Here is a 20,071-nt window from a genome sequence, read left to right as displayed (position 1 = left end):
TGGGCGTGGTTAGGAAGTGAGCGGGTGAGGGTTTGGACGGTGCTGAGAAGTGGGTGGGTGAGTGTGTGGACGGGTGAGGATATAGGCGAGGGGTGTGGGTGTGGGCGAGGCTAAAAGGTCTGTGGGTGAAGGTGTGGGGGGGCTGGGAGAAGAGTGAGTGTGGGTGGGTGAGGTTATGGGCGGTTGCGATATGGGCGTGGTTAAGAGGTTGTGGGCGTGGGTGTGGGCGGGACTATGAGATGGGTGGTTGAAGGTGTGGGCGGGGCTGAGGTAGGTAGGTGACAGGGTGGGCAGTATGAGAGATGGGTGGGGTTGAGAGGTGGATGGATGATGTGGATGGAGCTAAGAAGTGAGTGGGTGAGGGTGTGGGCGGGGTAAAGAAGTGAGTAGGTGAGGGTGTGGGCGTGAGAGATTGAGGGTGTGTGAAGTGCTGAGAAGTAACACACGCGGGCGGGTGGGTCAGGGGTGTGGGCGGGTGAGAGTTTGGGCGGGGCTGAAAGATAGGCGGGTGAATGTGTGGGCGGGGCTTTAAGAGATAGGCGGGTGAACGTGTCGGCGAGCTGAAGAAGGTGAAGGGAAGTGAGATGGGCGGTGTGTGTGGGTGGGGGTGGTGTGTGTGGGTGGGAGTGGGCAGAATGTGAGGATGTGGGAGTGGCAAGGATGCTGGGGTAAAAAAGGATGAAGTTGGTAAGATATAAGCAGAATCAGGATGTGCTCACGATGCCCTGGTGCAGATATGAGTGAGGTGTGGGATAAAGATAGGTGAGGTGAGGTTGTGTGTGAGTATGAGGTGAAGGATGTGTGTGAATTAGATGAGGGACGTGTTGGAGAGTGGTGTGAGGGTGTGGGCGGGAGGAGGAGTGTGACAGAGGGCAGGAGTGGCGGGGTGAGGGTCGTAGGATGTGTGGGATGATCTTGCCTGTCACTGACCCCTTCTTGTACCTCCCTCACACCTCACTACTTCCTTCATGCTCTCATATCCCATTCATTTGTGTTCAAAAACAGTTAATTAGCGGTGCGTACCTGCGCGAGAGATGCTATCGTCGGCGGTGCGGTGAAGTGACGGCCACCGCTACGGCTAATTACCCATGTCCTGTCTACCTGGCTGAGTAGCAGTGGTCAGGGCGATCCTTCCAACACCTTACCGCCCTCACCACACCCTCCACGCCCTCACCTGGCCCCTCACTCACACCTCACAGGCGAAATCACTCAAATAGCGGAGAAGGAACCCTGAGACTGAGGACGAGCGCCGCGCAACGATGTGTACTGCACCGCCATGTTGGTGGTGGCGGGAGGGACGCGGTGGGGTTGGGTGTGTATCGGGCCGGCCTCCACCCAGCGCTCATTGGTTGGCGGTGGTGGTGGGCGGGGCCGCGGACGACACCCACGTACGCACTCACGCCCCTGCCACCCTCCCTGCCGCGTAAAAACAAAACAAGCGAATGGTCGGTGTGCGCGAGACGGTGTGGTGGTGTGGCGCTTGTGGTCAGTGGCACAGCAGTGCAACGTGTTGATGGCATGTGCAGTGTAGGGCCTCTGTGAGCGTCCTGGTGTAGTTCCGGTGGTCGTGTTGAGTGTGTGTGGGGCGCCACGTGTTGGGTGTGAGGTGAGGCAGTCAGTGTTGGTGTCAGTGAGGGAGTGTCGCCGCGGCCAGACACTACCCAGTGCCAGTGCCGCCGCAGGACCTATCAAACCTGGGGGACCAAAGGATGCTTCTGCTTTCAGTATGCTGAGCCAACAAAATACACCCACCACCAACCTCAACATGAACGCACTGGGAACCGTATACGCTACCAAACGTCGGCGTCGCAACGGTAAAAGGTGAGTCCACCAGACCTGGTATAACCTGTCATCAAGCGGCTGTTAGGTCGCCGGTCGCTAGGTTGACGTGCCGCTGATCTGCATGTGTGCGGATAGGATGTGTTGTGGGGCAGGGAGTGGCGGTGGCGGTGGTCAGGGCGGAGGGGCGGCAATGTGACACCCGGCATGGCACCTGTCACCCCGGGGGTCTCAGGGTGCCACAGGGTCACACACACCTTCACCACACATTCACACGGTCGGACAGAGAGTAAATCACTGCAGAACACTCCTACAGTAAGAGTAAATCTTTATATCATGACCTCCGATAGCACACAAATACTTCAAATGCTGGCATGCAGGTAGACCGTAAATCATGACGAAGAAAATGTTCGTTATGAAACATTGCACACGCAACATACGTCAGTGTAAGTGCTGCATGTGCGTTAGCGAGGACTGGTGCAGGCCTCAGTGTGCCACCCGAGAATGGCCATATCTAAGGCTCGTCTGACATAAGTGATAATTCGTAGTTATTATACAGAGTAAGTGCTTCTGCATTTGGCCCAGTCCTGTCGAGATCTATTCGAGGATTTATGTTGCACTTCCTTGTAATCACGTGGTGGCTTGAAATGTATGTTATCGGAATGTGATGAGATCAGATAATTGTTATGACCCGTTTCTGTATAACCTGGCGATGGTGTGATGTGATGTGAGGTGTGGTGTGGTGTGGTGTGATCGTGGTGACCTGGTGCGGAGGGTGTGTCGGTGTGAGCGGCACTGCACCCCGCCGCCTGCCCTGCAACTGTTCCGGCGGAGTCCTTCCGAGATGCCGTGGCCCCGAGATGACCTCCTGGCTGGCGTGACCGCACAGTTAGTTGCGGCCGTTCGTGCTCGCATGCGGCGAGTCTCGCACGCACAAGTGGCCGCACGCAAACATCCCCATGCTCGCAGGTCGAATGAGGCAGCAGTGAATGGCTCACCCGCAGAGCACTCCCCTCCTTACGGACCTTTGCCGCCGACTGAACATGCAGGCCGCTGGAGAAGACTTGCACGTTTTAGGAAGTCTCGCTGAACTCATAATGATTTCAGATCGTATCATATTACTAGCGTGAAATGTCGACATTAAACAACATCTAAGCACCCGGTAAAATATTTCTTGAATTGTCGCGTCTCAAACAATTATATACTTTCGACGCAAAATTCAGGCATAGCTTGGGAATATTAGACTTTCACATTATCTTTACAGAACCACATTACTTTCTTAGACTTAGCAGATTCAAACTGATAATTACGCCTTCCACAATTTCTTTCTCAGAATTTTACAACAAGCACATAATTAGATCAACTCTTTGCCTCTGTAACTTGATCCATAATATGAGCCAGTGTAAGTACGGTCGCAAAAAAAGAAAAAAAGAAAAAAAGCGCTGCATCTGAAGTGCAAGGAACGGATTGTTGTTGTTTTTTTTTAATTTACGAGTTTTTTTTTTTTTAATTTACGAGTTTGTTTCGTAGCGAATACAAAGTTACCCACGGAGACACCCCAAGTGATAGGCGAGCGGTAGCATAATGATTCCTGGGCAGGTGTTTGACCGATGTAAAGTGCAAATAGCAGACAGGTGAGATTGCCACTGGGAGAAGTAGAGCATAGTTCATTTTTCTGTTTCCGATAAAGCAGTAAAGAAAAAATTATGCCCATTGAATTAGACTGAGTCTCTGTGAAACATCCATTTTGTGTTTATGGATTTACACTGTCTTGAGATGCGTTCTTTTGTGAGGACTTGGCCGAAGCATTCGATTTAGTTCTGGTTAGTAAGTCTTAGCGTCTTTCTTTTAATAACTCTCAGCAGAAGAAAATTACTCTGCGTTACCTGGAATAAAATACGATAGTGGAGTTACCCAGGAGAGTTGACCTAGCTGTTATGAAGAAAAAGTTAATAGTGACGGTATTAGCATCCTTAGGTTATTATTATCCACTCCGCTAAGTATAATCATCTGACGTTAGGTACAATATAAAAATAATAAAGTTGTATCGATCATGAGAGAGTTGGCATTCAAATAACTGTGCTTACCAGAAAGGTGATTTTTGCCAAACTATACACCTGGTTGAATGTAATAATTTCGCTTCTGTATGCTGCAGTTCGTCATCCGTTCAAGAGAGATTTTCGTTACTTTACAGCATTATTTCTCTTAGTTCAGTGTCAGAAATAATACACTTACTACTACTACTACTACTACTACTACTACTACTTTGGTTCTACGCCCTTTCCATGATGCGATTTTTTCTTATTAATATTCTGTGGTTAATCCCTTGAATTCGCTCAGCATTCGTGAAGGAAGGATGGCAAGTGTAGGCCAAGTCGAGATGGACGGGGTATAGTTCTGGTGCCTAGATTTGCAAACGTACAAATCGGGGAAGCGAGGCGGGTCTTGAAGCGGAAACACCAGCGCGACACCTGCCACCTGAACGGAACTAGCATTGAGGGAGAGAGAGAAAAAAAGAATAAAAACGCTAATAGAACTGTCACCTTGCCAATGATTTAGCATTAGTCCATCCAGTCCTAAGGTGTATTTTCGATTTTATTTTTGATTTATCCAGACGGTTTCTTTTTCTGTTTAGTGATTCCCGAAGTGAATGGGTTAGAAATTGTAGCAAATAACTCCTTCAATACTAGAGGCATTTTCTAAGTATATAAAATCGTCTATAAGTAGTGAGAATTTAAAAGAAAAATACGTTATCGAATTGAAGGGACTGACCGCTTCACTATAATCGTCTGTATCGTAAACTGACTACTGTACTGTCGTCAGTCGGTTGCAAGGATATTGAAAATAAAGATAAAAATAAACTAAAATTTCTATTGCTATTAGAAAGTTAACACCTTGAATCCAATGCCTCATTTTTGTGGTAGTTTATTCTTCCTACCTCCATATTATTTTTTTTTTTTACTCAGGAAAACCATGTGCAGTGACGTTTTTATAAGGTCTTTATTAACCATTAGACAACTTAATTTCTGTCCCTAAGCCGAATAGAAACCGTCTGAAGGTGACAGGAAGAAAATAGTAATCGGATGAAGAGGGTAATGAACGCAAGACGTTATTCATCCCTTTTAAATGCGTGTAATGTTTCTCTCAGTTGCTTTAAAAATTACCAGGAAGTCGCGAAGATAAAATAACAATGGCGCCCAAGTCCCTGAAATGTTATAATGAAGACGATTGCCAACCCCTTCAGCATGTGGTCTCTCCGTGGTTGAATGAAATTGTCTGGCGGGAAGGAGAATATGATAAAGGATGTCATCATGGTGAAAGGGCTCCTCTCAGACTCGGCTGTCTCTTGAGGGGGTGATGCTTAACCCTCTCAACGCGAGGATATAGGTTTTGATTCTATTGTTGGTATTATCAGACAATGTTTTCAAGCTTAAGAAGGATCTAATTCTGGAAGGATTTTTAGGACTGTATCTAATCCCATCTGGTTCGAAAAATCTCTCTGAAAAAATCGTTTAAAGGAAGCAAGAACAATATTTGAAATACGTAATCTGAGTGTGGTAGTTAGCAACTGCAATCCGGCGAGTTAATTTGTTAGAATATCTGATTTTTGTTGCCACAGTTTCTCTCTCTCTCTCTCTCTCTCTCTCTCTCTCTTCCGATTGCCAGACGATTTTATTCAGCATATAAGAAATTCATGAACTGGAAAGGTTATATAAAGCAGCCTTCGTGAAACTTCCGAAAATTTATATAGATGTGGTCTTTCAAAAAAAAAAAAAAACCGTCTGAGGATAGGACGGATACTATAAAACACACACACACACACACACACACACACACACACACACACACACACACACACACACACACATTCTCGGTCTGAAGGGGTTAATTACTTGCATAAGGACAATCGGGACTACTTAACCCTTTGAATCCGGCGACCTTTGGAGTTATTTTCATTATTAACAGACGCCTTTACTTGATTTATTTTTATATTTATTTATTTTAATTTGATTCTGTTCACGTTTCAAAAGGCCTCTCGTGTCTTAGGGATGAGTGAACGCCAGATCGAACCCCTCCACACGAAAAATCTCCCCAAAGCTGAATAAACCACCTAGTAGCAGGAATAAAGCATAATATATAATCGGACTGAAGGGATTTAAATTACATTGGCCATTGAGGAGCTCAGTATAATATCTTCTAGTCATTTCACAGCTTCTTAAAATTTTCATAAGACCGGCATGATTCTTCCCAGACTGAATAAAATGCCTTGGTATATTAACGTAACCATTCCTCTGTGTTACGTGAATCTTGTATTATAAATCAGTTAATGTCAAGCTGCTCCATTCAGTTTACGAAAAAACGAGTGCAGAAAAAATTGAAAAAAGAAAGAAAGAAAAGAAAGGAAAGGAAAAAAAGATGAAATAAAAAGTAACTCAATATGGTGACGTCTTTTTATATTCTTGGTATCTCAGGACGATTTTGTTCCTTATTATTATTATTATTATTATTACTACTATTTATTTTCCAAGGATGGGGTTAGATGTAGCCCTCATTAATCCTTCTGTTAATTATTGCTCCTTTACGCTAACTATATTTTTCCACATAGCTCAGTGGCAGAAAAAGACAGTGATGTGGCTCACCTTCCTTTCCGTAGCACTTCTTCATGATTAGCACCATATTCTAGTGTTAGTCTATTGTCACAGCTCAGCATTCAAGAGGGAGGGAAGACAGTTTTAGGCCAAGTTCAAGTGAAAGTAGTATATCAGATCATTGTTCTCGGTCTTGCAAAATGTCTGACAGTAGTGAAAAATAGAGCAGAAATTAAGGTTACCGATCACAGGAGTTAAAAATAATGGTGGTGATAGTTTTGGCGGACAACTAAAATTTTTTATGTTTTATTCCAGCTAACAGTAGACGATTTTATTTATATCGAAAAAAAAAATCTTAGCCAAAGTGTTGAAAATATGTCATGGGAGTTGAACGTTATAGAGGGTTCACCAAAAGTATATTGTATGGATGGCAAATTTTTGAGAGGGAAATAAAACATATCAGCGAAATTTGTATCAGTTTTTTAACAGTTCTGGAGTATTTAGAATTTTCTCTTAACCCCTTCAACCCGATGACGCTTTTCCTTCCCTTCTAGCCGCCACCAGACGATTTTTTTTTTTTTTTTTGTATTGTAAGGGAGATTTTTTTCAACCCTTAATCTGGTGTTTGGAAGTTTTTTTTTTATTTGGGTTTCCTTCCTCTATACATCTTTGTTTAAAAAAATGAAGGGAAGCCACAAAACGCTCTCAATAACCTCTTCACTACGAGAGGTCTTCCAGGCTTGAAATAGGAAGCCTGGAAGTAGGATAAGTAAATAGATAGATAGATAGATAGATACATACATACATAAATAAATAGATGAAGGTCTTGGTACTGAAGGGGTGAACAGACCTAAATATTTCAGAATCGTGTTAAAATTGATCTGTTATTATTATTATTATTATTACTATTATTATTATTATTATTATTATTATTATTACTCTTATTATTATTGTTAATATATTTTTTTCCCTTACACTCAGGTAATCTTTGCACACCTTTTGGCCCACCCTGTATAATGCCCACTATTGTACAGCTCTCTCAGGTGTGTAAAAAGTTGTTCGCGATTTATTTTCACCTGAGTATGATGATTCTTTTCATTTTATTCTTATTACTGTGGGACTTTTTTTTGCCTTTTTGCTACCATGGAATTTCTCTGTCTGTCTGTCTGTCTGTCTGTCTGTCTGTCTGTCTGTCTGTCTGTCTCTCTCTCTCTCTCTCTCTCTCTCTCTCTCTCTCTCTCTCTCTCTCTCAGATGAGGTTAGTTCCAGTACAAGCTAATGGACCTAATACAGAGTCCTATAATAATAATAATAATAAAAAAATATTATTATTATTATTATTATTATTATTATTATTATTATTATTATGCGTCAAATATAAGCGTCCATAAAAGTGAAAAGTTGGATTGCTCAGGCCGATGACGTCTTTTGTTATTATTATTATTATTATTATTATTATTATTATTATTATTACTGACCGTTGTTTTTATTTAGCTGAAAAAAGACAATCTCTAGTTCTGTCACTATGAGAAGTCTTTCTCAAACTATCTATCTATATTTATCGATCTATCTGTGTCTCCATCTATCTGTCTGTCTGTTTGTCTTTCTGTCCCAGTCTTTCTACCTACCTACCAACCTATCTGTCTGTCTATCTATCTGTCTATCAATCCATCTACTGTATATGCAGCCAGACGCCTTAATCTCGAAAAGGGTGGCCACAGACGAATTTCCTCCATATCACCCACACCTCCACCATCAGGCTGTCCTCTCCCCGCCACCCCCACTCATATACCTCTCCACCTCAACCCTTCATCACATCCCCTGTCTCCCTCTCCCCCTTCTCCCTTTCTAAACTGCACGCATAAAACTATCTGGGAATAGCCAAAAGAAAGCGCAAAAACGTCGTCGTAGTGAATCTGTTTGTATACTTTGAACAAGACAACCGCCCATCAGCCAAATAAAAAATTGTCCTTCGGTAGCAAGAATACGATTATTTAGATTTTTTTTTTTATATCATCAGGAAGTTCATAAATCTAGTTACCATATTTAACATTTTTTTTAACGAGAAGAAAGTAGTGTAGTTACCGGATACATTCTCACGACAGCGGGGAAGGTTTGAATTATCTTCTTGTGTTGGATTCCTCTCGGGTGAAAGGGATATATAGTTTTGAATTCTCTTGCTGTGTTGGATTGGACTCGGCCTAATTAGCTCACCTGGCGTTAGGTAGAATAAAACACCTGGGCCCGTATTCTTGTCGGGTAAGGAGGCCTCCCTAGCACCTCTTCCCTAGCGATTTATTTTTGGATATGGCTGGTCAGTATTCTTGTGTGTGTTTTTTAAGAAGAGCATGGCGACATCAGAAGGATTTACATAACACAGGCGAGGACGGTAAGGTGTAAAAAGCAAAATAAATCGCTTAGGAAAATGTGTTAGGACTTTGTTGTTCTACCACATCGGCAAAAAGATTGTGCTACACGATTTTTATGTCTTTCCTTGTGTGTGTGTGTGTGTGTGTGTGTGTGTGTGTGTGTGTGTGTGTGTGTGTGTGTGTGTGTGTGTGTGTGTGTGTGTGTGTGTGTGTGTGTGTGTGTGTTTTTGTCAATAAAATTATCCTCAATCATGCAGGGAGATGGTAGTTAGTTTTTCGTAGTTATTTATTTATTTATGCATTGTTTCATTTATTTATTCATATATTTTGTAAGGTTCATCTCACAGTAATGAAATCGCCAGGAGCTAGCTAATTAATATACCTGTGTTCTACCTAGGAGTGAAAGAGTTTCCTAGTTTTTAACAATTCAGATTGTCTGTGTGTGTGTGTGTGTGTGTGTGTGTGTGTGTGTGTGTGTGTGTGTGTGTGTGTGTGTAAGGCAATAATATCGTACCTATACTTTTTTTACTCTAACTTGGCCTTAAACTGCCATCACTCCATCTTGAATGCTGAGTCATAACGATAGGTTAACACTAGACTACGATGCTAGTCACGAAGAAGTGCTATGTAAAGGGGAGTGTTTATCTGTAGCATTGTCTTTTTCTGCCACAGAGCTACGCGGAATATAATATGGCGAAATTCTGGGCCAAATTAGAGTAAAAGAACTACAGTAATATCGCTTTTACTCCTTCACGACCATGGGTTAACATTAGACAACGATGCTAGTCACGAAGAAGTGTTTTTACAAGAGGGGTGTGTATTAGAAATATTGTCTTCTTTTTCTGCCACAAAGCTATTTGAAATAAACCACGAATGGGTGAAATTTTGGACCAAGTTAACGTAAAAGATCCCTAGTAAGATTATTTTAGCTCCTTTACTAAGAGGGTGTTCTCCTCAGCCTAAGAAAATCGTCTGGAGGTAGAATTACTGAAACAGCACCTCTGCCTTATTTATTTATTTTGGTCATTTTTATTATTGCTTTATTAACTTATATATTTAACTTTTATTGCATTATTATTACTGTTGTTACGTCATTGTTGCTTTATTGTTACTTTATATTGTTACTTTATTATTATTTTGTTACTTTATTACTTTATATTACTACTTTATTATTTGCTTTATTCTTATTTTATTATTGCTTTATTTTTACTTTATCACCTTAATAATTAATTGTTTACATATTCACGTCGCTTCAATGACGACGCTGCATAAAAATAACATGCGAAAGAAAAACCTTGAAATCCACTGACATTTCTGAGTTATATTCCTGGGTCCTTAAGACGGTTTTATTGACCTTAAGAAAAACGAAGAGAAGCATAAATAGTAAAGGGATAAATTAAAGTTCCATCAAACCATACTGCTTATTTTGCATATTACACCTTGGTATATATTTTTTTATTTATGCCATTTTTTCGTCCAGGTACTGATCAAATGGACACTGAAAAAAGAAAAGAAAAAAAATTAGCTCCTTTGTTGCGGGGGCCATTTTTTCCCTCTTATTCTGGATGCTAGTAGAGGATTTTATTTAACTTAGAAGGGTACGCTCGCAGTGAAGGGGTTAAAGAAGGCTGTGTCTGTCTCCTAGTACGAAAATTCTGTCTCAGGTCAGAAATATGACGTCCTCATGTTGGTAAATTATCGTAAACAAGAAATAATGTAGTAAGAAAAAAGGTGCTAGGGATCGAGCTGGCGAGAATAAGGGGTCTTTGGGGAGAGAGAGAGAGAGAGAGAGAGAGAGAGAGCAGAGGATGACACAAGAGACTGGTGTTTAAAAAAAAGAGAGAGAGAAAGAGAAAAAAAAAGAGGAAAGAAAATTGTACATGTTCTCTCACCGTAAATCCATTGATAAAATCCTTACATATAATTATCAAAATTTTCATATGGATTTTTAATGGCAGGGTAGAGTTGATTTTTGGGGTGAAGGAGCATTTTTTTTTTTCATTAAGATGACTGACAAGAAATAAAATAATTAATATGAGACTCTTGTAAAAGTTATACCTATATTGTGGAGGTACTTGCTTGGTGGAGATCATTGTACGCTCTCTCTCTCTCTCTCTCTCTCTCTCTCTCTCTCTCTCTCTCTCTCATTTTTTTGTTTTTTTGTTTAAGTATTCGTCACGTACCACTTTTTTTTTTTTTTTTTCCGAAATTTGGTGTTGGTCATTACGAGAGGACTCCCTAAACACAATTAATAAAAATCAAGTGGCGGCAGAGAGAGAGAGAGAGAGAGAGAGAGAGAGAGAGAGAGAGAGAAAGAAAGTATTTTGGCAGGAGTGAACAAGATAACTGCAAGGTTAAATGTAAAACTAGTTTCAAAATTCCCCCTTTTGATTATGGAGAGCTTCATAAGTATTTGCTTAATTAAACGTGGCATCTTTTTATTGTGTTCTGAATATTAAACGCATTGTGTTCAAGTCAAAATTACCCGGAAAATATTAACAGCGGAGATTAGGGCGTTTGAAATATCTACGTTGATGGTGTGTGTGTGTGTGTGTGTGTGTGTGTGTGTGTGTGTGTGTGTGTGTGTGTGTGTGTGTGTGTGTGTTGGGGGTGCGTTCAAGGGTGCGTGTGTGTGCCTGACAGTGTGTGTGACAGCTAACCCACAAATATTTCTCGTGCTAGAAATATCTCATCGTTTCTTGCTAATGGGAGCGGATGTTAAAAAAAGAGTAAAATTATAGCTCCTAATAGCACAAATTTACCATCGTCTTCCATCACTCACGCAAACATCCCTTCTGACCGCGGTGGAGGTAAATCAGTCATCGCCCAGCATTCAGAGTTCCCGTTGGTACTCTGGGTTTTTGCGCAGCTGAATAAAATCGTCTGGAGATAGCACACATAAGAGGTGGTGGCAGAATGGTTTGGGAGTTACTCTGCTGTTTGAAAGGACGCGAGTTCGAGCCCCGACTTGAGCAGGGAGCAGTTTGAATTTCGTTAAAACAGATTTGACTGATTTTCCAGCAGACTTACCGGCACTTCATACAAAAAAAGAGAGAGAGAGAGAGAGAGAGAGGAGAGAGAGAGAGAGAGAGAGAGAGAGAGAGAGAGAGAGAGAGAGAGAGAGACGCTCCTGCCAGTACCATAATACCATTTCGGAAATGAGACAACTCTAGCATGTGTTCAGTATGGACGATAGGTATTAGCGCCGAAATAGTAACATGTGAAGGAGTGTGATAAGAAAGACCGCCGTGCCCTAGGGAACAGGCCATTATGTCTGTGCCCAGGGTCGGATATGATAAATAAGCAAATAAATAAATAAACTTTCCCGAACATGTGGTACACGTCTGTAAAGAGAAGCGTTGCCCGGGGTGTATAAAGTAATCGGGATTTTTTTTTTTTTAATAAACTAAAGAAGAATAAAATAGAATAAAATAAAAGACCGCATTGTGTTGACGGGAAATAAGGAGATTTTTTTTCTAAGTCCTTCAATACGAGATGCCTCTCCCATAAAGTAATAAAAATCGTCTGAAAGTAGAAAGAATAAAAATAAAAGTTTATCCTACCGAAAGGAGTGGTAAGTGCTTCTAATGTCTACAGGACGCGAGAAATTTCCTAAGCTTCATGTAATCGTCTGAAGTTAGTAAGAAGGAAATTAACCTGTCTTCATCAGTAACATTATGCGAAAAAGCGTTTTCTGTGTGTGTCTGTCTGTCCATATGTAACCCCCTCGGATTACGACGTGCCATACATCAAAAAACGCGGAACGACGAGCTGCCAACGATGGTGTAAATCATATTAATTGCGGGCGGTCAGCTGTGCGCAAACCACGCGCACTTTTATACCCATGGAGGTAGGAGTCTTTCCTACTTCCATGTTTGTACCCGATTCTCCGGCAGACACTGGGAGCCCCCTTCAGGTCATGCCGCTGGGTGGAATGAGCTGAAATTTCTCATGGGCATGTCTGGTGTGTCAGAGCAGGTTCATGTCAAGTTTGGTGTCAGTGCGTGTGTCGGGGCAGGCCGCTAAGTGCGTGATATAACCTATGCACTAAAGGAGTTTAGATACTCAAGGTGCTTGGCTCCAGTGTAATGAGGAAAATAATTAGAAAGAGTGGGTTTGGGATAATGATGATGATGGAGGAATCATTGCCCACGAATAATCACATCGCTGCGAAATATGTGGGACTAAGGAGACCGTTTAACTCTGTTATGTAATATATAGTGGTTTTGTATTTAATTCTCGCTAGCGTCACATTGTTTTATTTATATTAAGAGAGAATGTCCGTACTGGAGGGATTATATATAACCTTCATTAGCTTTCTTCGCCATCAGGTGGTTTTCTTAGACTGGGTAAAATCACTTTGTAAAATGAGTATACCAAGCCGTCCTCGTACTCAAGAGAGGTAACACCACTTCTGCCATAGCGATATATTTTTACATTTATACACTATACTCAGTGTTTTCTTAATTCTTATTTTGTACCCATATCACATTTGGTGGGCAGAGTGTTGAAGGTGCTTTTATTGTGTGTTTTTTTTACTGTTGATGATGTATGATTGTCACTATTGTCATGAAAGTCATCATCATCGCCAGCTTTTTCTTCATCATCTCGTCGTCACCTTCGCCTTAATGGTCTTCTTTATCTTCCTTCTCCACCTTCCCCTCTTCCTCCTCCTCCTCCTTCTCCTCCTCCTCCTCCTCCTCCTCCTCCTCATCATCATCATCATCATCATCATCATCATCATCATCATCATCATTCTACCCTTAATTCTAACTTTAAAAACTCGGTTGTGTAGGATCCAAACACAACTAGAAACACACACGTATGAGATAAGTGAAACAGGTAAAGTTTAACTGAGCACACAGTCACTCCCAAATCAATCACGTCTTGGAAATCCCGGCATCGTCCTATAAGCAAAACCATATTCTCATTTTTTTTTTAATATGTAGATAAAATACAAGTGAATATGTATGCTTAATGTGCAAAAATCAGCCAATGGAGGAGGTGGTCAAGAGGTTCCTAGATCCAGTTTCTGTTTTGTTCTAGTATTATTTCTAGTTACTGTAAGATTAGTTTGTGTAGATTAGAGAAGTCTCTTGTGCAGGAAGGTAGAAATTATCACTTTACTCCTTTACTGTGAGATGTTTCCGCCAAGCTGAGTAAAATCGTTTGGCGTTGAAAAGAATATTAGAAAGACCATTCCCTGTTGAAGAGGTTAGTGTATGAGAGGACGCTTTTTTTTTCTTTAGTTCTTCCTGCTGCCAGACGATTTTGTTCAGTTAAAGGGAGACGTCTAGCAACCTTCACATCTCTCTCTCTCTCTCTCTCTCTCTCTCTCTCTCTCTCTCTCTCTCTCTCTCATCTGTGCGTCAGTCTGTAATCGTGGAAATGTAATGTATGGAAATGCGCCATATTTGAAAATAATAATAATAATAATAATGAGGACCATTAGAGGAACAAGTTATTAAATTTGAGGAGGAATTTTTCAAAGTTAATAGAAAAAAATGGGAATGAAATTGCTTCTACGGCGTTGTATGGTTTTTAACACGTGAATTAATAGGGTTCATTTATAATCTCCATTATTACTAGATCCTTTGATATACCATGAAAATGCCACCGCTAATACCACTACACCAGTCCAGCTTGAGACAGCCCTAGCGTGTGTTCAGTAAGGGTGGCCAGTATTGGTGTCGAAGTGGTGATATGTGATGGTGTTTTGTTGAGGAGGACTGATGGGCGTTAGGGATGAGGCTGTGTAGTGCCGGGCATAGAAAAAAAATTAAGTGGTGATTGTGGTTGCTGTGATGGTGATTGTGGTTGCTGGGATGGTGATTGTGCTTACTGTGGTTGTGATTGTGGTTCTTGTGATGGTGATTGTGGTTGCTGGGATGGTGATTGTGGTTGCTGGGATGGTGATTGTGGTTGCTGCGATGGTGTTTGTGGTTATTGTGGTGGTGGTTGAGGTTATTGTGGTGGTGGTTGTGGGTAATGTTGTGGCAACTTTTTTTAGTGTTTGCTGTGATTTCGCGATGGTGATTTGATGGTAATTGTGATAATTGTGGTGGTAATTTTGATCAGTGTGGTGGTAATTGTTGTTACTGTGATGGTAATTGCTGTTAATATGGTGATTATCGTAGTCAGTGTGGTGATAACTGTGGTGGTGATTGTGTTTACTGTGGTGGTAATTGTAGAGGTAATTGTGGTAAATGTGGTAGTTGTTTTAATTGCTGTGGTAGTGTTTATTGTAGTTACGGAGTTGGTGGTTATGGCTGTGATTGTAGTTACTGTTGCGGTTACTATGGTTACCCTCTCACGCCTAAATAAATCTAGAATTCTGCTCCATCTAACACTAGAAAATTTCCTTCAGTTAAGATTAAGCACAAGAAACTGAGAATGTTTGAGGAAATGTTTATAGTCTAAGGTTCATATTCCATAACACCTTTTCCTAAGCGATTTATCTTCCTTATTATACGTTACTGTACTCACCCGTGTTTCTGAAATCTTTCTAATTTCGCCTTAATATGTGTAACTAAATTGCAAAAGGATACTAACTAGTCGGATCCTAAAATAAATCGCTGAGGAAAAGGTGCTGGGAATCTTCCGTACCCGTCTAGAATATGGATCGGAACTGAAAGGCCGGCAAGAGGTCTTAAAAAAAAGTCTCAATCATCTTTCCTCTCCTCTCTCTCGTGTCTCCCCACTCTTCTCTTTCGTCCCCTCTCCCCCACTCTTCTCTCTCGTCCCTCCCCTTCTCTCTCATCTCCTCCCCCTCACTCTTCTCTTCCCCCCCCCACCTTTCTTCTCTTTTGTGCCCTCCCCTTCTCTCTCTTCTCCCTCTTCCTCGCCCCCCCCAGCCGACATCCGCCTCTCATTGCCTCAAATCTATGCGTGTGAGACAGTAAGCCTGATAAATAAATGCCGTGGAGAGAGAGAGAGAGAGAGAGAGAGAGAGAGAGAGAGAGAGAAGAAACTGACGGTACCAGTGACCAAATAAAAAGTCATGACTGTCGAGAATAAGACGCTGAAGAAATTAGTACTGTCTTAATTATCCCCCATTATCCCTGTGCTAATTAGGGCTGTTTGAAATTCACCAGCACCTCAGAATTAACACAGACCGGTAACTAATTAACTGGGAGTCCTTCTAATGGGCCAATTAACCATATCATTAACCTTGACACAAATATCGTCACTTGGGTACCGGCAAAAATTATAATGTTAGAGAATATTTGTTTTTGGCTGTTTTAGTGGATAATTTTGGGCCTTACTGTTGAGAGAGAGAGAGAGAGAGAGAGTGAGAAAGCTAACTATATCATTAAAACCAACACAAATATCGCCCTTCGTAGTTATGGCAAAAATTCTTGGTTTCTAAATATTCCTCCAAGCATATTTTGTTTATGGAATATCTAGGATCTAACTTTCGTGGGACTGAGAAGCTCCCTAACACCTCTTCCTTACCGATTTATTTTTTCACGTGGTCTGTTAAGCACTTCAGTACGAGTATTCATTTTTCAGTATATTCTTGCTGCCTTCAGACGAGATTATACACAGAAGGAAAGGGCCTCTCGCTAAAAAGAAGTTATTAAAAGTTAGGTGTATCTAAGTCTTTCTAAGTTATGAAAAAATTGTCTGTGATTTGATGAATGAGGCAGAAAAGACACCATCGTAGTGAAGGGGTTTATATTTTCTGCATATTATTGTAATTATCATCATTATTATTATTATTATTTTATTATTATTATTATTATTATTATTATTATTATTTTTATCATGGTACTAAAATTGTCTGTGATTGGAAGAATAAAGAAAATATGTTATCCTAGCGAAGGGATTTATATTTTTTGCATATTATTATTATTATTATTATTAATATTATTAGTATTACTACTACTACTACTACTATTATTATTATTATTATTATTATTATTGTTATTATTATCATTATTTAATTTTTCCACACGTTTAGACAGACATTTCAAACTAGAGGGGCTAGATATATCGTTTATTAACCCCTTTACTACTGTATGTTTTTCCTTAAGTTATAAAAATCATTGTAAGAAGGCAAGAATTAGCTGAAATTTTAGGTAATCGTCGTGAAAGGGTTAATTGGCGATTGTGGTCAGGAGGAGTGAGTGTTTAGGTCACTGTGGACTCCCTCACTGCTATGACCTGACCTGTTTCAAATTTCCTCACTTTTCTCCCTCCTTTCCTCATGGTTTCTTTACGCTGTCTAAAGTTCCCCTCTTCCCTCTCCCTCTCTCCCCACTTCCCTATCCCTACTTTTTCCCCTGCCCCTCTCACATCTCTTTCCCCTTTCACAGCTAATTTCACCAGCTTATAATTTCCCCTCTTCCCTTCCCCTCATTTCATCCCTTTTACTCTTCGCACTTCATCTGTCTTTCTCACTGTTATGATGCTTATTCCTTTCAATGCAGTGGTTTTCATTTTTACTCCAGCCAGCTCAGGGCGATTTTTTTTTCTTTTTTAATCTGTAGCTTAGGAGGGATTATTCAGAACTACAGCGATTACATGTAGCCTCCATAAATCCCTCCACTACTACGGCACTCTCGAATGCTGGATGAGATGTGTAGGGGAAACGTAAATAAAATGGATAAAAACGTCACCTTATCGAGAATTTTTACATTGAGGAAAAATATATAAACCTGTATCTCCATAGTGAGAGCATCTTCTTCATCCTGTCTTAATTCTCACCACTGAGCGATTTAGTTCAGCCGTGGCACTAAAGGAAATGATGATATACTATACTCTGTTTACTTTAACCTGGCCTAAAATTGCCATGTCTACGTCTTGAATGCTGAGATGTGATAATAGATTAAAACTAGAATATAACACTAGTCACGAAGAAGTGCAATGGAGTGTATGTAGAGTCGTAGTAATGTCCTTGTTCCGCTGAGCTACGTGAAACATACTGCGAAAGGAACACAAATATCTAAGCCAATTTAAGGTGAAAAGATTATAGAGGCTGTACTTGTCTTTTTTTTTTTCCTGCGTACATGGTAAAAAAACACATTAGGTTTGTGATTTTTTTCGTTTCTTTTTCATTTACATATTTTCTTCTTTTGATTTTTTACTTTTGCACAGGAGCCAAGTCATCTAATAGAGTCTGGTGAAAAGCGATATTAAATATTACTGTACCACCGATCTTGTAGTGAGTTTGAAGGTGATGTGTATTTTTTTTGTATCCGAATTCATCAGTTCACTAAAATATGATTACAGGAATGTTATGGCACAGTGTTCACTTTTTGTTCAGGAGTCGTGTACAGTGTGGTGGATTAAGTAAATGATCTGGGGTAATTGGGATCACTTACATTTTTCTCGTGTATAGGTGGATAGATAGATAGATTGATAGACAGATAAAAAAAAAAGGAAGACAGACGGAGGGACAGACATATACATAGATAGACAGATAGATAGACATAATTTATGTGTGAGATTGTTTTACACATTCTCAGATACCGGTGCTTTTAGTTTTAATGTACTGAACAGAGAGAGAGAGAGAGAGAGAGAGAATTATTCTGTGGCTGTATATAAGAGCCTGAAGTGTTTTATATCAAGGTATAATAGCGTCCGTTGATTAAGATGCTTGTTGACTAGTTAAGATGCTTGTTGGGTAGTGAAGATTCTTGTTGGGTAGTTAAGATGCTTGTTGAATAGTTAAGATGCTTGTTGGGTAGTTAAGATTCTTGATGGATAGTCAAGATGCTTGTTGAGAAGTTAAGATGCATGTTGAAAAGTGAGCTTACTACCAATCTCTTTCCTTGATGAGAAGTGTCATATCAAAAGCTAATCGGATCACATTATCTAGTGTAAAAAGTAAAGTGTACTCAGCTGAATATCCTCTGTGTATCTGTGAAATGTACAGGGAATTTGAAGTGTTTCCCTGTAAGTATACATGAACAGCTGTACTAAACATGTCAGGTTTGAAGTGTTTCTACGTGTACATGAGCAGCTAAACTAAACATATCAGAGCTGAAGTGTTTCCCTTGAAGTGTACATGAACAAGTGTACTAAACACGTCATGCCTCGTGGTGTCATGTCTAGTAAGCCAAGTGTCAGAAGTTTAATACAAGTGTCAAGTGTATATTCCAGAGTGTAAGCAAACCCATCATCAATTCCTTATCTCGCTCCTTCAATCTCCAACCCCAGGCGTCTCATTTCTTATCTTGGTCTTCCTCTTCGTTAACCAGACCGCCACGCATCTTCTCGCGACGTCCCCTGCGGCTGATAAGGGCTAAAGGCAATAGAACTATCTTAAGTAAGTTAGGTGAAGATGATACGACTCCCGATAACGCAGGAATATTGTGGCTGTTTTATTATCCTTTTCGCTACAATTACGTTTTTTCTTATAATCCAGCTACCGTCTTACAGTTTTATTCAGCTCTTAGTAAACTTTTTTTTGCGAAGGAGAGGTTAGATATAGTCGTCATTAACTCGTTTATTGTTCCTCGTTTGCTCCAACCTGACGGAAGTTCCTTAACAGTTTCCAGGTCAGTTGATGGTCAGGTGTAGTCAGACTGGAGCGCCGATTTGAGTAGTATCCAAGGAGACTCATTCTTACTTCGTGGCTAAAGCTTATCAAATTTAACTCAAAGGCGATTTAGTATTAATGTATTGTAGTGCCCCAGTTCCGTCAGGTGAAGACAAACAGACTATTGTAGAGATAATTCCTAAGCGCAGTAAAAGTTTATGAAGATGGCTAAAGCAAAATTTCCAAAGACTTTCTCCGGCTCACGGATTTCAGATTAGTGCCGCTCTCTTGCACAGTCAAAACCATAAAGATTTCTGGTATCCCATTTGCAAAGACACACCATTTCTTTCACTAAGATACTCCATTCCCTTCTCAGATATATCCCATCTAGTTCGCAAAGGTGCACCATCCACCTGACAGAGATACAGCATCCAGTTCGAAAATATATATATACGTCATCTAGTTCTCAAAGATACATCATCCCATTCACAGATATACATAACATCTGCAAGAGTTCGCAAAAATACAAATTTCCTAACCCAGGCATACGTCACCCTGTCGGCAAAGATTTGTAGAGATACGCTGCCCTCATTGCAAACGTCCGCAGCCTCATTGCTTCGTCCACATCGATAGCTGGTTCAGTTTGCAAAGACGTGCAATACTTTTACGGACATAAATACTGATCAACTTGCAATAAATAACGAGACAGTGAGCAATGACATTGAAAACCCAGTGATGAAATCTGAGTCAAGCAAACCTTAAGGATTTTATAGCTGTCCGACATAGAAGATGCGTAATGTTAAAGTGAGGAACTGACCGTCATTCCGTTTGTAAAGATGTGTCATTCT

At 40.7% G+C, this 20,071-nt stretch overlaps 1 protein-coding gene across 1 annotated transcript in view; it reads left to right on the top strand.

The window, feature by feature from the left end:
- The first annotated feature begins 1,538 nt into the window (after positions 1-1,538).
- ss (aryl hydrocarbon receptor spineless) overlaps positions 1,539-20,071 on the top strand; it is a 725,723-nt gene continuing 707,190 nt past the window's right edge. The window contains exon 1 of the mRNA XM_080273375.1: positions 1,539-1,821. Coding sequence (XP_080129501.1) covers positions 1,727-1,821 — 95 coding nt within the window. The 5' untranslated portion in view covers positions 1,539-1,726. The remainder of the gene's footprint in view (positions 1,822-20,071) is intronic.

This window comes from Coenobita brevimanus, chromosome 54, assembly GCF_032717465.1.
Source record: "Coenobita brevimanus isolate Jiangsu-jjx chromosome 54, ASM3271746v2, whole genome shotgun sequence".
Classification (NCBI taxonomy): domain Eukaryota; kingdom Metazoa; phylum Arthropoda; class Malacostraca; order Decapoda; family Coenobitidae; genus Coenobita; species Coenobita brevimanus.
This window is presented reverse-complemented; position numbering and strand designations above follow the sequence as displayed.